This window comes from Colobus angolensis, unplaced genomic scaffold, assembly GCF_000951035.1.
Source record: "Colobus angolensis palliatus isolate OR3802 unplaced genomic scaffold, Cang.pa_1.0 Scaffold155, whole genome shotgun sequence".
In the NCBI taxonomy this organism is placed as follows: Eukaryota; Metazoa; Chordata; class Mammalia; order Primates; family Cercopithecidae; genus Colobus; species Colobus angolensis.
The window spans coordinates 966,801-983,303 of NW_012114655.1; the positions used below are offsets into that span (position 1 = coordinate 966,801).

Sequence of the window (16,503 nt, forward strand, 5' to 3'; positions counted from 1 at the left end):
TCAGGTAATTTAAAAGGGCCAAGAGGACAAGCCTAAGGTTTAAAAGTTCTCTTTATTATTTCCAAGTTAATTAAATTCAGATAAAATCAAACATAATACTTTAAGCCAATAAAAATGTCTCTCCTGGGTGGTGGGATTATTTTATAGGTAGCGTTTATGCTTTTCTTTTACCCATCTCTCTGTTTTTGTGACTTTCTGACATGAAGTTTTATAACAGAAGCACAATAAATGTTATTTTAAAATAAAATATCACTACAATATAGCTTAGGACTTTTTTATGCACTTAGCCCGTCTGAATAAAAAAGGCCATATAAACAAATACCATTCCCAATGTAAAGATAGTTTTTTCTTAGTAGTAATCCTACTGTTAAAAGAATACCTGGCCGGATGTGGTAACTTACACCTGGGATCCCAGCACTTTGGGAGGACAAAGCAGGCAGATTACTTGAGCCCAGGAGTTCAAGACCAGCCTGGGAAACATGGCAGAACCCCATTTCTAGAAAAAAAAGAAAGAAAAAAAAATTAGGTAAGTGTGGTGGGACACACTTGTAGTCCCAGCTACTTAGGGAACTGAGGTGGGAGAGCCCAGAAGGTTGAGGCTGCAGTGAGCTGTGGACACTGTGATCACACCACCATGCTCCAGCTGGGGCAACAGAGCTGGACCCTGTCTCAAAAAAATAAAAAGACCAGTTTATAATCACTACTTTGTAATTGTTTAAGGTCAAGGCATCACTATTTTCTTTATAAACTATATTAATAGTTTATATGTAAATCTTTTTTCTTTATAAACTGTATTAATAGTTTATATGTAAATCAAGATATTTATATCTGAGTTGTGAAAATCTCAGAATCAGGTAAAGAATAGACAAACACAAAATTCGTATTTGAAATTCAATTTTAATCTCAGGTGAGTATGTTTCATAGCATTTTGTTTTCTTAATTTGAAACTCATAAATTGAACTCTTATGTAAATCAATAATAGTAAATCTCCTTTAAAATAATACTTTGTTCTAGAGCCTTGATTTTTGTGGCAGGGTTGTTTTGGCAGTATACTCAATCATGACATAAAGATAGAAGTAGAAAATATTCAAATACTTATGGAAAGGTCACAAAGTATGGCATCATTTTTTTGGATGTTTATACAGTTGTCTTACCTATATTTGGTTTTTGTCTTACCTGTATTAGGAAGTAACATAGCACGATAGTTGTACCAGTTTTGGAGTCAGAGAAACTTGGATTTGAAGACATAGCTCTACCACTTACTAGCTTTATGGTCATGACAGATGTATTATTAACATTACATAGTGGTATTCTAGACATGTAAGACTTAGATGAATGAGACAATTTATAGATTTGCATAAATACAGTATTCATTTTAACCTTTTACTAAGGCCTATTTTCAGTGAAAAGTTCTCTGCTTAGCTGTAGAACTTTTAAAAATTATATAGTGGCATTAAATTGTAGTTAGCAAATGCAACAAAGTTGATATTACTGTGTCCCTCCCCTGTTTGCTGTCTCCACTCCATTTCCTTTCCCTTTTAAGGAGTACTAGAAAATATGTTACACAAATAACTGTCAATTATGACTAGTACTTTTATAATAATAGTATGAATTCCACCAAACACTAATACATGAAATATTAGATATAAGAAAATAAGTTTCTTGGTTCACTCTACTTCTTCTTTCCCCTTACGCCTCCCTGTACCTCTCCTTCCCTGCCCATGAAAAATTACTATCTACATATTTCCATTGTTTATTTGAAAGACTGATGGTTTCCATTGCCCTTATTCTAAAGGACCACATACTTCCATTGTAGCCCTGTAATAAGTGAAATAAGTGCCCAGAGCAAGCTTGAATCTTTCTGTCTTCAATCTTACAGTACAGTGTTAAACAAATAAGGGATTAGACTTTGGCCTTTTAACATTGACATATGTGCTTTATTGAATTTGGTAGTATTTGATGTCAAAAGTATGTTATTTAAATTTTTTTTTTTGAGATGGAGTCTCGCGCTGTCACCCAGGGTAGAGTGCAGTGGCGTGATCCCGGCTCACTGCAAGCTCCGCCTCCTGAGTTCACACCATTCTCCTGCCTCAGCCTCCCTAGTAGCTGGGACTACAGGCTCACGCCACCATGCCACCATGCCTGGCTATTTTTTTTGTATTTTTAGTAGAGACGGGGTTTCACCGTGTTAGCCAGGATGGTCTCGAGTCTCAATCTCCTGACCGCATGAGCCACTGCGCCTGGCCTAAAAGTTTTTAATTTACATGATACATTCTTCTCTTTTTTGTAGGCAGTGAGTTACTACTTATCACATGCATGGTATATGTGCCAGGTGTATGTCAGGCACTTTATATAAATTAGTTAATCCTTACAACAGTCCTGTGAGTATTAATTCCTCATACTAGATTACTGACCTTTTGCATGGAAGAGCAAAGATTCAAACCTAGGGCCAATGCCAGAACCGATGTGACTTTGCACTACACGAGCCTGATTGTTACTGAGTATAGGAAGTTCACAGTCAGATGATCCTGCTGTTAGCATGTAACTGGAATATGAATTTTGTGTACATTTATTTGATTTAATTACACCTATTTTGAAGTGTGCCAAAACAATTTCTTCATTATGTTTGACTGTTACACCTTCTGTTGGGCAAAAAGGATGCTGAAAATGAAATAAATTAATGATTTTGTTTGTTTGTTTGTTTTGCCATAGAACCTACTATTAACTAATTTAAAATCCTTGGGCTCATGCCTGTAATCCCAACACTTTAGTAGGCAGAGGCAGGAGGATCGCTTGGGGCCACAAGTTCGAGACTAACCTGGGCAACAGCCAACCCCCTCTCTACCAAAAAAAAAATTTTTTTTTTTAAATTACCCGGGCGTGGTGGTATGTACCTGTAGTCCTAGCTACTTGAGAGGCTGAGGCAGGAGGATCGCATGAGCCCAGGAGCTCAAGGTTACAGTGAGCTGTGATCGTGCCACTGCACTCCAGCCTGAGCAATGGACAGAGACCCTATCTAAAAAAAATTTTTTTTTTTTAGTTATAGGGCTGCTTGTTACTGTGATTAAGTGTACTATAATATTATATCTAGGCTAATTAATTGTTATCTTAAAATATCCAGTTACTGTTCTGATTGCCTCATAAAAACATGTGTTTTAAAAAGCTTTTTTGAAATAATAGTAAAGTTCATATATTGCAATTGGTTGATATATCTGAGTATCTTTTAATCTATAGATATTCCCCCTCCTTTTTTTCTTATGTTCTTGCAATTTTCTGTTGAAATAATGTGATAAATCTCCCTGATAAGTTTTCCCAGAGTCAGGATTTTGAGTATTGCATCTCCATTTTTTTTTGTTTGTTTTTGTTTTTGTTTTTTCTTCTTGAGATGGAGTTTCACTCTTGTTGCCCAGGCTGGAGTGCAGTGGTGCAAGCTCCACCTTCCGGATTCAAGTGATTCTCCTGCCTTAGCCACCCAAGTAGCAGCGATTACAGGCGCCCACCACCTCGCCCTCCTAATTTTTTGTATTTTTAGTAGAGACAGCGTTTCACCACATTGGCCAGCCTGGTCTCGAACTTCTGACCTCAAGTGATCTGCCCATGTCAGCCTCCCAAAGTGCTGGGATTACGGGCATCAGCCACCGTGCCCAACCCATAGTTTCTTTTAAAGCACATTTATTCAAGTGTTTTCTTACCTTATTTCAAGTTTTTACAGTTAACCTGTAGTGATTTCAGTGTTGGGAACAACTTGCTTGTGGGGATTTTGCTGAGGTTTAACACGAGATCGTAATTTTAATGGTTCTGATCGATTTTCTTAATTTTTGTCAAGACTGAAATGAACATCGGACTTCTTTTGAAATATTTCTGGCACTCAGTATTGACATAAACTTGCTATACAATTATTAAAATCATTTACATAATGATTTGCCCATAATTTTAAAACTTTACTTTTCATTGCTGTTTCTCAAAATGTTGACAGACTTAATGACTCTCTGTGTCTTAGTCTCTCTAAGTGAAATAAGTATTTCATATACATTCTTTAATTTTCCTTTGCTTCACAATTGAACAGTCTTTCAGTGAGCTTCTGAAGGAGGCTAAAGATTCATTTTACCTAATCATTTCCTCCTTTATCTTAATTGTGTTACTGTGTCTGCAGTTTTTTTTATATTCATAAAGTACATATACAAATAATTATACAAACACCACTATATAAACGTGGCTCCATTGTATAAAATAAGAAATTTTGTTTGGCAAAAATGTTCAACAGCTGAGAAAAGTAGGAAGACAGGCAAGTCAGTGCATGTGTGAAAGCGCATGCTGTATGATAGCTATGAATGGCATGGGAAGCAAATCAAATAGCATGTCTGTGCTCCGCATGGGAAGTCATGGCATATGGATGAAACATTTGGCACCTCTTCAAATTGCTGAGTTTAGAGGAAACATCAGCAGTGAATTATCCAGACAGTAGTTGCCACCTGGATACTACACGAAATTATATAGTGAATAAATTTGTATTTGATGCTTGTATCTCTTTCTACACTTCTCTCTTATCCCACCATAAGCACCCCCTTAATTTCTTGGTGTCTTAATACAGTTCTAAAACTCATTGGACATTTAACATTAAGCACCTACTATGTGCTAGACATTACGAAAGTCTCTCTGTATAGATCACAGGCTTATATTGGAAGTAACTTTTGAATAATGTGGAAAACAAAAGGAGAAATTTACAGCCACCATAACGATGTTACATTTTCTACAGAAGACTTCCAAATTCCATAAATGGGCCTTTTTTCCCTCAGTAACCACACTCTCACCCCTCTCATCCTTCACTTAACATACATAACATATAAACCCTGGGTGCTATAAATGGTGCTCTTAATAAAGTGATGCTTTGATAAGTTTACAGAAAGCTAAATAATGTGTGTGTCTAAGCACTTACTCATCTAGAATACATAGAATGCATTGGGGATACTGTGGTAGAAATGCATACCTTTGAAATGATTCTTAACCAGTGATGTTCTCAAGGAGTGATTGGGAGGTTAACTTTACCTCCTTCCAAACCACTTCAAATAAACATAATCTAAGTAAATTCCAATGCAGATACACTCTCAAGACAAGTCTACTTCCCATCTTCCTTCCCTCAACAGATTACTACCCTAATCCCTTCCTATCGATACGTTTTTTTTAAAAGGCTAGTCAGATGAAGCAGTGGGAGTAGAAAAAGAATAAATCTGTAACTGGTTGTGATCAATTAGTTGTATACACCATTGCACTTGGACTAACATAGGTATAAATTCCTGAACTGCTTCTCTCCCTGACCATTAATCTGAAATATCTCTTAAAAAGTTGGAAAATAGCCGGGCGCGGTGGCTCAAGCCTGTAATCCCAGCACTTTGGGAGGCCGAGACGGGCGGATCACGAGGTCAAGAGATCGAGACCATCCTGGCTAACACGGTGAAACCCCGTCTCTACTAAAAATACAAAAACTAGCCGGACGAGGTGGCGGGCGCCTGTAGTCCCAGCTACTTGGGAGGCTGAGGCAGGAGAATGGCGTAAACCCGGGAGGCGGAGCTTGCAGTGAGCTGAGATCGGGCCACTGCACTCCAGTCCGGGCGACAGAGCGAGACTCCGCCTCCAAAAAAAAAAAAGTTGGAAAATAATAGAGAAACTGATTAGAACTCACATAAATATGCATGGAATTTTGGGGAAGAGGAAGTGTACTCCACTATTATGGCTAATGTGTGTAGCAAGAAGCAATGAAGGAGGGGACTCATGGTATAACACGTGAAATCAGACAAAACTACTCTGGGCTGCATCGCTTTGTAGGTGACCTTGGAAAAACTACTTAGTAGCTCGGTTTGTTGGGGATAATAACAGCTGCTGTAAAGACCATATATTATCTGCTCAGCTAATGATAGGGCTTAATAGTGGTTGTGGCCATTCTGAGTGCACTGTTATTTACAGCTAATTGATTACAACTAGTTACAGATATATTTGTTGCTGCTCCACTCCTACTACTTCACTTGACTAGCCTTAAAAGAAAATGGTGGTAATAGTGGAGATGGTGGTCCAGATTTTGAGAGTTCTTTATCCTTGTCAGAGTTTTTATGTTATCCTACAGTGGGGAGCCCTCAGGTGAGAAGAGAGATGACAGATAGTGTTGGTCACATTGTTGTTTAAGGTGATTACTGATCTAGCCAAGGAATGATGAGACCCTCAGCTGAGATAGTAGTAGTGGAAATAGAGAGAAAATGGATTTAAGAGAGTCCAGGCTGGGCACAGTAGCTCATACCTGTAATCCCAGCACTTTGGGAGGCTGAGGTGACAGGATTGCCTGAGGCCAGGAATTCAAGACCACCCTAGGCAACAACGTAGTGAGTCCCCATCTCCACACAAAAAAGAAGCAGGTCGGGTGTGGTGGCGCACACCCATAGTTCTAGCTACTGAGGAGGCTGAGGCAGGAAGATCATTTGAGCCCAGGTAGGAGGCTGCAGTGAGCTATGATTGTACCACCGCATTCCAGCCTGGGCAATAGAACAAGACCCTGTCTCTCAAAAAACAAGAGTCCAGAAATGAAAACTCTGAGTAGTTGAATTTGGAAGTTGAGGAATTGAGAGAGTTTGAAATGACTCTGAGATTTTTAAATTTGAATAGCCGGATTGGTTGGTGTGCCACGGAGGTGAGGAATACTGACTTTAAGCAGTAAGAGAAGGCAGTTGTGGAAGGAAAAGTAATGAGTTGAATGTTACCAGTCTTGTTTTTGAGGTAGTTGTAAGGAGTCCAGGAATATCCAGGTTGAGTATCAGAGGAAAGATTGGAAGTAAAGACTGGAACTTATGAATCAGCTTTTTTTGTTTGTTTGTTGTTGTTGTTTTAGTTATGGTGTATTTAGTTTTGTATCATTATCACCTACCCCTGAAATATATGTGACAGTCATAATTATATTTTCTAAAAATATGTAATTAGTGTAATTCAAATGTTTTTAAATCATCTCTTATTAGGCATGTGAAATGTAGTTACTTCGTCAGATGTCAACATGAGAATAGATGTCAAGTGTCAACATCTCTCTGCCTATTATTTTTTTGAGAGATTTTGAGGGAGGGATTTACACTATATATATCTATATATAGATAGATAGATATTTTTATATATATATATTTATATATATATATATAGATATGTATGTTTTTTTTTTTTTTTTTTGAGACAGAGTCTCACTCTGTCGCCCGGGCTGGAGTGCAGTGGCCGGATCTCAGCTCACTGCAAGCTCTGCCTCCCGGGTTTACGCCATTCCCCTGCCTCAGCCCCCCGAGTAGCTGGGACTACAGGCGCCCGCCACCTCGCCCAGCTAGTTTTTTGTATTTTTTTTTTTTTTTAGTAGAGACGGGGTTTCACCATGTTAGCCAGGGTGGTCTCGATCTCCTGACCTCGTGATCTGCCCATCTCGGCCTCCCAAAGTGCTGGGATTACAGGCTTGAGCCACCGCGCCCGGCCTACGCTATATATTATTATCTCCCCACATCAGCCACATCTGCTTCGTTTGGTTGCAGTTCTATTTGCATACCATACAAGAAAAGATGGAAATTGATGGTTCAGGAGAACAGTTAAGCCTAAGGATAATGGAGAATTCAAATAACATTTTCACCATTCTTTAAATGTTACACTTTCAGTTGCAAATATCTGAAGCCGCCTTGAGATGTACAAGAACTTTTGAATGTATTTAAATGCATTTAAATAATAAGATGGAACTTAATTTTTTTTCACGGAGAAGAAAAATGCTGGCTGGGCGCGGTGGCTCACTCCTGTAATTCCAGCACTTTAGGAGGCCAAGGCGGGTGAATCACCTGAGATCAGGAGTTCGAGACTAGTCTTACCAACATGGTGAAACCTTGTCTCTACTGAAAATACAAAAATTAGCCAGGCGTGGTGTCAGGTGCCTGTAATCCCAGCTACTCGGGAGGCTGAGACAGGAGAATTGCTTGAACCCAGGAGGCGGAGGTTGCAGTGAGCCAGGATCGTGCCACTGCACTCCACCTGGGCAGCTGAGCGAGACTCCATCTCAAAAAAAAAGAAAAAAGAAAAATGTCTTAATAAAAATTTTAATAAAATGTTTTAACAGTTGCTTAACCTATTTCTCACTTTCTTTCCTAGTTTGCCAAATAAAATTGTTGAGAATAAATTGAGATGATCAACATTAAAAATATTTAAAGAGCGTTTTGTTAGAAATAATTGTATAAAATGTTTTATTAAATACAGGTGTAAATTTAGTTATAGGTAGCAGAGACTTTAAAAATTGGAAAAATGGAAAATAACTAGTGTAATGATAAACATAGCCATTTTTTACTTAAAGGAACTTGAGGGTTTGGAGATTTTAGGTGATTTTCTCACCATAGCAGTCATCTACTAAAAAAGGCAGAACAAACTTTTTTTTGAGGAGTTACTGCCCCACTAGAGTCCAGGACCAGGCTGATCTATGTTCTTGAGTGATTAGAGTAAATTTAAAAATTGGGGACTGCTCAGGCAAAGAAAGGGAAATGGTCTGCAAGTGAAATGGCATCATGGAGGTGTAGTGGTCTTTGCTGAGGCCCACAGGCTGGCCAGCCTCTGGTTGAGCAACACAGGGTCGTTGCAGATGGCACTGAGAAACCAGTGTTCAGAGAGATGAGTCTGATGGGCATGTGTGGCACAGGATCCAGAGCCATGTGAGGGTCATTCAGCTGTAGAAATGTCTCGGCTTTCATCATGGACATTAGTGTCAGGATAACTTATTTATGTTAGAATTTACGTTCTTTCCTTTTAAAAAAAAGTAGGCATCTTTTAAAAAAATCTTTAGAAAAAAGGCATATCTGAATTGAAATGCATTGCTTCAAGTTGATGAATCAGGAACACAAATGACAAACCATGGATCTCTCAGTTTATGTTTAACTCCCTTAAGAGAATTTACAGGGCTGAGTGATGGGTGCAGTGGCTCATGCCTGTATTCCCAGCACTTTGGGAGGCCAAGGCGAGTGGATCACTTGAGCTCAGGAGTTCAAGACCAGCCTGAGCAATTTGTGAAACTCCATTTCTACCAAAAATACAAACAATACTCTGAAACACATAAAACAATTTGTGATGTTTATGTAATTAAACCCTTTAAGTTAGTGTTTTTTAGTCAGTTTTGGATTAAAGGATCTTATTCGAGTTAAATATTCTCTCTCCTAAAAAAGTGCATATGTGCAGAATTTACACATTTTACTAGCAAATGTTTCCCCTTAAGACCCCGGGGTTATATATAAAAATGGGTATGTATATAAATGTATATATAAATATGTATGTTTTTGGTTATTTTTTAAATTTTTATAGATACATAATAGTTGTATGTAATTTGTGGGGTACATGTGATATTTTGCTACAAGTATACAGTGTGTAAAAATCAAGGTAATTGGTTTACCTCAAGCATTTATCATTTATTTGTGATGGGACATTCTAATTCCTCTCTTAGTTATGGTGAAATAGGGAATAAATAATTAACTATAGTTGCCCTATTGTGCTACTGAACACTAGATCTAATTTGTTCTATCTAACTATATTTTTGTACCCATTAACGCTCTCTCATCTCCCCCTTTCCACAACCCTTCCCAGTCTTTGACAGCTGTCATTCTATTTCTATGAGTTTAATTTTTCACTCCCACATACGAGTGAGAACATGCTATATTTGTCTTAGTGTGCATGACTTATTTCACTTAAAGTACTGTCCTCCAGTTCCATCCATGTTGTGGCAAATGATAGAATTTCATTCTTTTCTGTGGCTGAGTAATATTCCACTGTGTATATGAACCACATTTTCTTTATCCATTCATCTGTTGATGTACACTTAGATTGATTCCATATCTTGGCTATTGTGAATAGTGTTGCAGTAAACATAGGAGTGCAGTTATCTCTTCCGTATACTAATTTCCTCTCATTCCATTTGAAATGGCTTTTATCCAGAAGGTAGTCAGTAATGAATGCTGGCATAAATGTGGAGAAAGGGGAACCCTTGTACACTGTTGGTGGGAAGCAGCCACTGTTTGGAGAACAGTTTGAAAGTTCCTCAAAAAACTGCAAATAGAGCTACCGTATGATTCAGCAATTCCACTCCTGAGTAAACACCCAAAAGAAAGGAAATCAGTATATAAAAGAGATATGTGCTTCTATGTTGACTGCAGGACTATATTTTTATACTATATATTGTGATTTTAACATACACTGTGCTTTTAGAAGTGTCAAAAGGAGCCTCATCATAAAGCATATTCTCTAGAAAAACTGTTCTACAACACTATCAGAGTTCTTACATATTGCTATTACATTATTTCCATATAAATCTGAAGTGATTATGAATTTGAAATGTTTATTGTATAGGCTATATTTTTTTCTCAGAAAAAAAATATATATATATATATTTTTCTGACAGTTGTGTATTGACCAACACCACATTTTCTTTTTTTATTCTAGATTCCGAAGAGGCTCAATCTGTAAATCCTTCTAGTGTTGATGAAAATATTGACTCTGAAACAGAGAAAGACTCTCTCATCTGTGAAAGTAAACAGATACTTCCCAGTAAAGCACCTCTTCCATCTGCCCTTGATGAGTATGAGTTCAAAGATGATGATGATGAAGAAATTAATAAGATGATTGATGATAGGCATATTCTTAGGAAAGAACAACGAAAAGAAAATGAACCTGAAGCAGAAAAAACTCATTTATTTGCAAAACAGGAGAAAGCTTTCTATCCTAAATCATTTAAAAGTAAAAAACAAAAGCCATCTAGGGTCTTATATTCAAGTACTGAAAGTTCTGATGAAGAAGCTCTTCAGAATAAAAAGATTTCTACTTCATGTTCTGTCATCCCTGAAACATCAAATTCTGATATACAGACCAAAAAGGAATATGTAGTTTCAGGTGAACACAAACAGAAAGGCAAAGTTAAAAGAAAATTGAAAAATCAGAATAAAAATAAAGAGAACCAAGAGCTAAAGCAAGAAAAGGAAGGAAAAGAAAATACAAGAATAACAAACTTGACAGTAAATACTGGACTAGATTGTTCAGAAAAGACCAGAGAGGAGGGGAACTTTAGGAAATCTTTTAGCCCAAAAGATGATACTTCATTACATTTATTTCATATTTCGACTGGTAAATCTCCCAAACATTCTTGTGGATTAAGTGAAAAACAGTCAACACCACTAAAACAAGAACATACTAAAACATGTTTATCACCAGGAAGTTCCGAAATGTCATTACAGCCTGATCTTGTTCGGTATGATAATACGGAATCTGAATTCTTGCCAGAAAGTTCAAGTGTAAAATCCTGTAAGCATAAAGAAAAAAGCAAACATCAGAAAGATTTCCACTTAGAATTTGGTGAAAAATCAAATGTCAAAATAAAGGATGAAGATCATAGTCCAACATTTGAAAATTCAGATTGCACACTGAAAAAAATGGATAAAGAAGGTAAAACATTAAAAAAACATAAATTGAAGCATAAAGAGAGGGAAAAAGAAAAGCATAAAAAAGAAATCGAAGGTGAAAAGGAAAAATACAAAAATAAGGATAATGCCAAAGAACTACAGAGGAGTGTGGAATTTGATAGAGAATTTTGGAAAGAGAATTTTTTTAAAAGTGATGAAACTGAAGATCTCTTTTTAAATATGGAACATGAATCCTTAACATTAGAAAAAAAATCAAAATTGGAAAAAAACATCAAAGAAGATAAATCAACCAAGGAAAAGCATGTCTCAAAAGAGAGGAACTTTAAAGAGGAACGAGACAAGATTAAAAAGGAAAGCGAGAAATCTTTCAGGGAGGAAAAAATAAAAGATCTAAAAGAAGAGAGAGAAAACATACCCACAGATAAAGACTCAGAATTTACTTTGGGTATGAGTGCCATTGAGGAATCCATGGGGCTTCATTTAGTGGAAAAGGAAATAGACATTGAAAAACAAGAAAAGCATATAAAGGAAAGCAAAGAAAAACCTGAGAAGCGATCTCAAACTAAAGAAAAGGACATTGAGAAGATGGAAAGAAAAAACTTTGAAAAAGAAAGGAAGGTAAAACATGAGCATAAGTCAGAAAAAGACAAATTAGATCTTAGTGAATGTGTTGATAAAATAAAAGAAAAGGACAAGCTATATTCGCATCACACAGAAAAATGCCATAAAGAAGGTGAGAAGAGCAAAAATACTGCTGCTATTAAAAAAACTGATGACAGAGAGAAAAGTAGAGAAAAGTTGGATAGGAAACATGACAAAGAAAAGCCTGAAAAAGAGAGGCATCTAGCGGAAAGCAAAGAAAAGCACTTGATGGAGAAAAAAAATAAACAAACAGATAGTAGTGAGTATACTAAATCAGAAAAAGGCAAAAATAAAGAAAAAGACAGGGAACTAGATAAAAAGGAAAAATGTAGAGATAAAGAAAGTATAAATATAACTAACTACAAACACATACAGGAAGAAAAAAAATCAAGTATAGTAGACAGTAATAAAGCACAACATGAAAAACCCTTGTCCCTTAAAGAAAAAACAAAAGATGAACCTTTGAAAACTCCAGATGGAAAAGAAAAAGATAAGAAAGATATAGATAGATACAAAGAACGAGACAAACATAAAGATAAAATTCAACTAAATAGCTTACTCAAACTAAAATCTGAAGCAGATAAACCTAAACCTAAGTCATCACCAGCGTCAAAAGATACCCGGCCTAAAGAAAAGAGGTTAGTGAATGATGATTTAATGCAGACAAGTTTTGAACGGATGCTAAGCCTTAAAGACCTAGAAATAGAACAGTGGCACAAAAAACATAAGGAAAAAATTAAGCAAAAAGAAAAGGAACGGTTGAGAAACCGTAACTGTTTAGAACTTAAAATAAAAGATAAAGAAAAAACAAAGCATACACCAACTGAATCCAAAAATAAGGAACTTACTAGGTCAAAGAGTTCAGAATTGACTGATGCATATACCAAGGAGAAACAACCTAAAGATGCTGTGAGTAACAGATCACAATCTGTTGACACCAAAAATGTAATGACTTTAGGGAAGTCATCTTTTGTTTCAGATAATAGCTTAAACAGGTCTCCTAGATCAGAAAATGAAAAGCCGGGTCTCAGCTCCAGATCTGTATCCTTGATTTCTGTTGCTAGTTCAGAAGATTCCTGCCATACTACAGTGACAACCCCAAGGCCTCCAGTTGAGTATGACTCTGACTTTATGTTAGAGAGTTCAGAATCCCAAATGTCCTTTTCCCAGTCACCTTTTTTGTCAATTGCCAAATCTCCTGCCCTGCATGAAAGGGAATTAGACAGCCTGGCTGACTTGCCAGAGCGGATTAAACCACCGTATGCAAACAGACTTTCAACATCCCATCTTAGGTCATCTTCTGTAGAAGATGTTAAACTAATTATAAGCGAGGGGAGACCTACTGTAGAAGTTCGAAGATGTAGCATGCCTTCTGTCATTTGTGAACATACAAAACAATTCCAGACAATATCAGAAGAGAGCAATCAAGGTAGCTTATTAACTGTGCCAAGAGATACTAGTCCTTCTCCCAAACCTGAGGTATTCTCAAATGTGCCTGAAAGAGACCTTTCAAATGTGTCTAACATACATTCCGGTTTTACAGTTTCTCCAACTGGAGCTTCAAACAGCAAATATGTTTCAGCTGATAGAAATGTCATCAAGAATACTGCCCCAGTGGGCACTGTAATGGACACTCCAGTGCATTTAGAGCAATCTAGTCAGGTTGGTGTGATCCAGAATAAGTCATGGGAGATGCCTGTTGATAGACTAGAGACATTAAGCACCAGAGACTTTATCTGCCCAAATTCTAACATACCCGATCAAGAATCCTCTCTTCAGAGTTTTTGTAATTCTGAAAATAAAATATTGAAAGAAAATGCTGATTTTTTATCCCTGCCCCAGACTGAACTGCCAGGAAACGCTTGCGCTCAGGATCCAGCATCCTTTATGCCTTCACAGCAGCCTTGCTCTTTCCCCAGCCAATCACTTTCAGATGCTGAATCGATTTCTAAACATGTGTCTTTGTCATATGTTGCCAATCAAGAGCCAGGTATTTTACAGCAAAAAAATGCAGTTCAGATTAGTAGTTCTGTTTTAGATACTGATAATGAATCTACAAAAGATACAGAAAATACTTTTGTCCTGGGAGATGTTCAAAAAACAGATGCCTTTGTCCCGGTGTACTCTGACAGCAGTATTCAAGAAGCATCACCAAACTTTGAGAAGGCTTATACTTTACCTGTGTTACCATCAGAAAAGGACTTGAATGGAAATGATGCCTCTCCCCAGCTAAATACACATTATGCATTTAGCAAACTAACTTACAAGTCTTCCAGTGGCCATGAAGTTGAGAATAGCACAACTGATACTCAGGTCATTTCACATGAAAAAGAAAATAAACTGGAGAGTTTGGTTTTAACTCATTTGAATAGGTGTGATTCTGATTTATGTGAAATGAATGCAGGGATGCCAAAAGGAAACCTAAATGAACAAGATCCAAAACATTGTCCTGAAAGTGAAAAGTGTTTGCTTTCCATAGAAGATGAAGAATCTCAACAAAGCATTTTATCAAGTCTGGAAAACCATTCACAACAGTCAGCTCAACCAGAAATGCAGAAATATGGTCAGTTAGTTAAAGCAGAATTAGAAGAAAATGCCGAAGATGATAAAACTGAAAACCAAATTCCTCAAAGAATGACTAGAAACAAAGCAAATACAATGGCAAATCAAAGCAAACAGATTCTTGCTAGCTGTACACTATTATCAGAAAAAGACAGTGAATCCTCATCTCCTAGAGGAAGAATAAGATTAACTGAAGATGACGATCCACAAATTCACCATCCACGGAAAAGGAAAGTGTCACGTGTACCTCAGCCTGTGCAAGTGAGTCCCTCTTTACTACAAGCAAAAGAGAAAACTCAGCAATCTCTGGCAGCCATTGTAGATTCTCTGAAACTAGATGAGATTCAGCCATACAGTTCAGAGAGAGCAAATCCATATTTTGAGTACTTGCACATAAGGAAAAAAATAGAAGAAAAACGCAAATTATTATGTAGTGTGATTCCTCAAGCACCTCAGTATTATGATGAATATGTAACATTTAACGGATCCTATCTCCTGGATGGAAACCCCTTAAGCAAGATTTGTATTCCCACAGTAAGTAACATCATCCCTTCCTATACACCTGTAAGACTGCCCAATAGAAGTATAACGCTAGCCACATAGGTAATTTGAAGTTTTCTAGTAGATAGATTCTTTCAGCAAAACCGTCTGTTAATGAGTCAAGAAATATAAAGCTAGTAACGTTCTTCTTTCATTCCCCAACTTTATTTTCCCTTAAAGAGTAAGAAATTTTAGCCGAAAAAATACATAGTGACATAGCCTTGAAATATAGGTACAACTATAAAAAACAAATTTAAATTAGAACTTTGTACAAATGATTTCAGTAAAAATCATTTCAGATGAACCATATTAGATTGGTGCCTTAAATCAGTCTGTTGACTTTATATATGTATACATTTATTCTATAAATTTACCCAGGGATTTATACACATAGACTATATAGAGTCTGCATATGTATTGTAGACACCTAAATGTGTTTGTTATATTCGTACTGTCACCTTTTCTTACCCTTGCAAAGGTGATGTAATTCAAGTTTGACTTCCTTGAAACAATTCTTGGGATATATCTAGTTATATTAGAAGTTTAGCTGTATCAAATATTGTTCTAAAAGGGACTATAAGCAGAGGTGAGAAATATTCCTGGATGTAGTGGGACTTTTTTTTAATTTTCATTTTTTAATGAGAATGACTAAAGTAGCAAAACACAGCACAATATAGTAGAAAGCACTGTAGATTTCCAGTTCGCGTATATTACTGCAGTCTGGATTTTGCTACAGACCCACTGTGATCTTAAATAATTCATTTCCCATCTCTGATCCTTAGTTTTCACATCTGTAAAACAAGAATAACTGTCTACCCTGCTTCAGAGCAGGTTGAAATAGTATATACCAAAGCCCATTAAAACTTTTAAACACTATAGATTTAAGGTGGTTACCGTTGTTTTATACAGCTGCAAATCACTGTAAGGGTCGTATTTATTCAAGCTAATATATGAACTCCAGACTTGTACATAAAATGCTGTGTGTTTGAGTTTACTGGACTGAAACTCGTTTACTTAAAATTTAGTTAGAAAAATAATAAAGACCAGAATAACAAAAATCTTGTGGGCACTACATTCTTTTTCTTACTTTCCAATATGGCTTTATCCATTTGTTTCCTCCCAGCCAACTAATTGCCATTTTATGAAAGTAATCTTTCCTCACATTTATGTAATCCAATTATAGAACCCATTAGAAATTGTAAAGTGGAGGCCAGGCCTGATGACAATAACTGTAATCCCAATACGTTAGGAAGCCAAGGTGGAAAGACCACTTGAGGCCAGGAGTTCAAGACCAACAAGATGTCTACAAAAA

At 36.7% G+C, this 16,503-nt stretch overlaps 1 protein-coding gene across 2 annotated transcripts in view; it reads left to right on the top strand.

Moving 5' to 3' along the window:
* The window catches only part of ANKRD12 (ankyrin repeat domain 12), a 141,154-nt gene that overhangs the window by 107,277 nt on the left and 17,374 nt on the right, over positions 1-16,503 (top strand). For both annotated transcript variants that reach the window (XM_011936602.1, XM_011936601.1), the window contains one exon: positions 10,474-15,185. In XM_011936602.1, the coding sequence (XP_011791992.1) occupies positions 10,474-15,185 (4,712 nt within the window). The remainder of the gene's footprint in view (positions 1-10,473; positions 15,186-16,503) is intronic.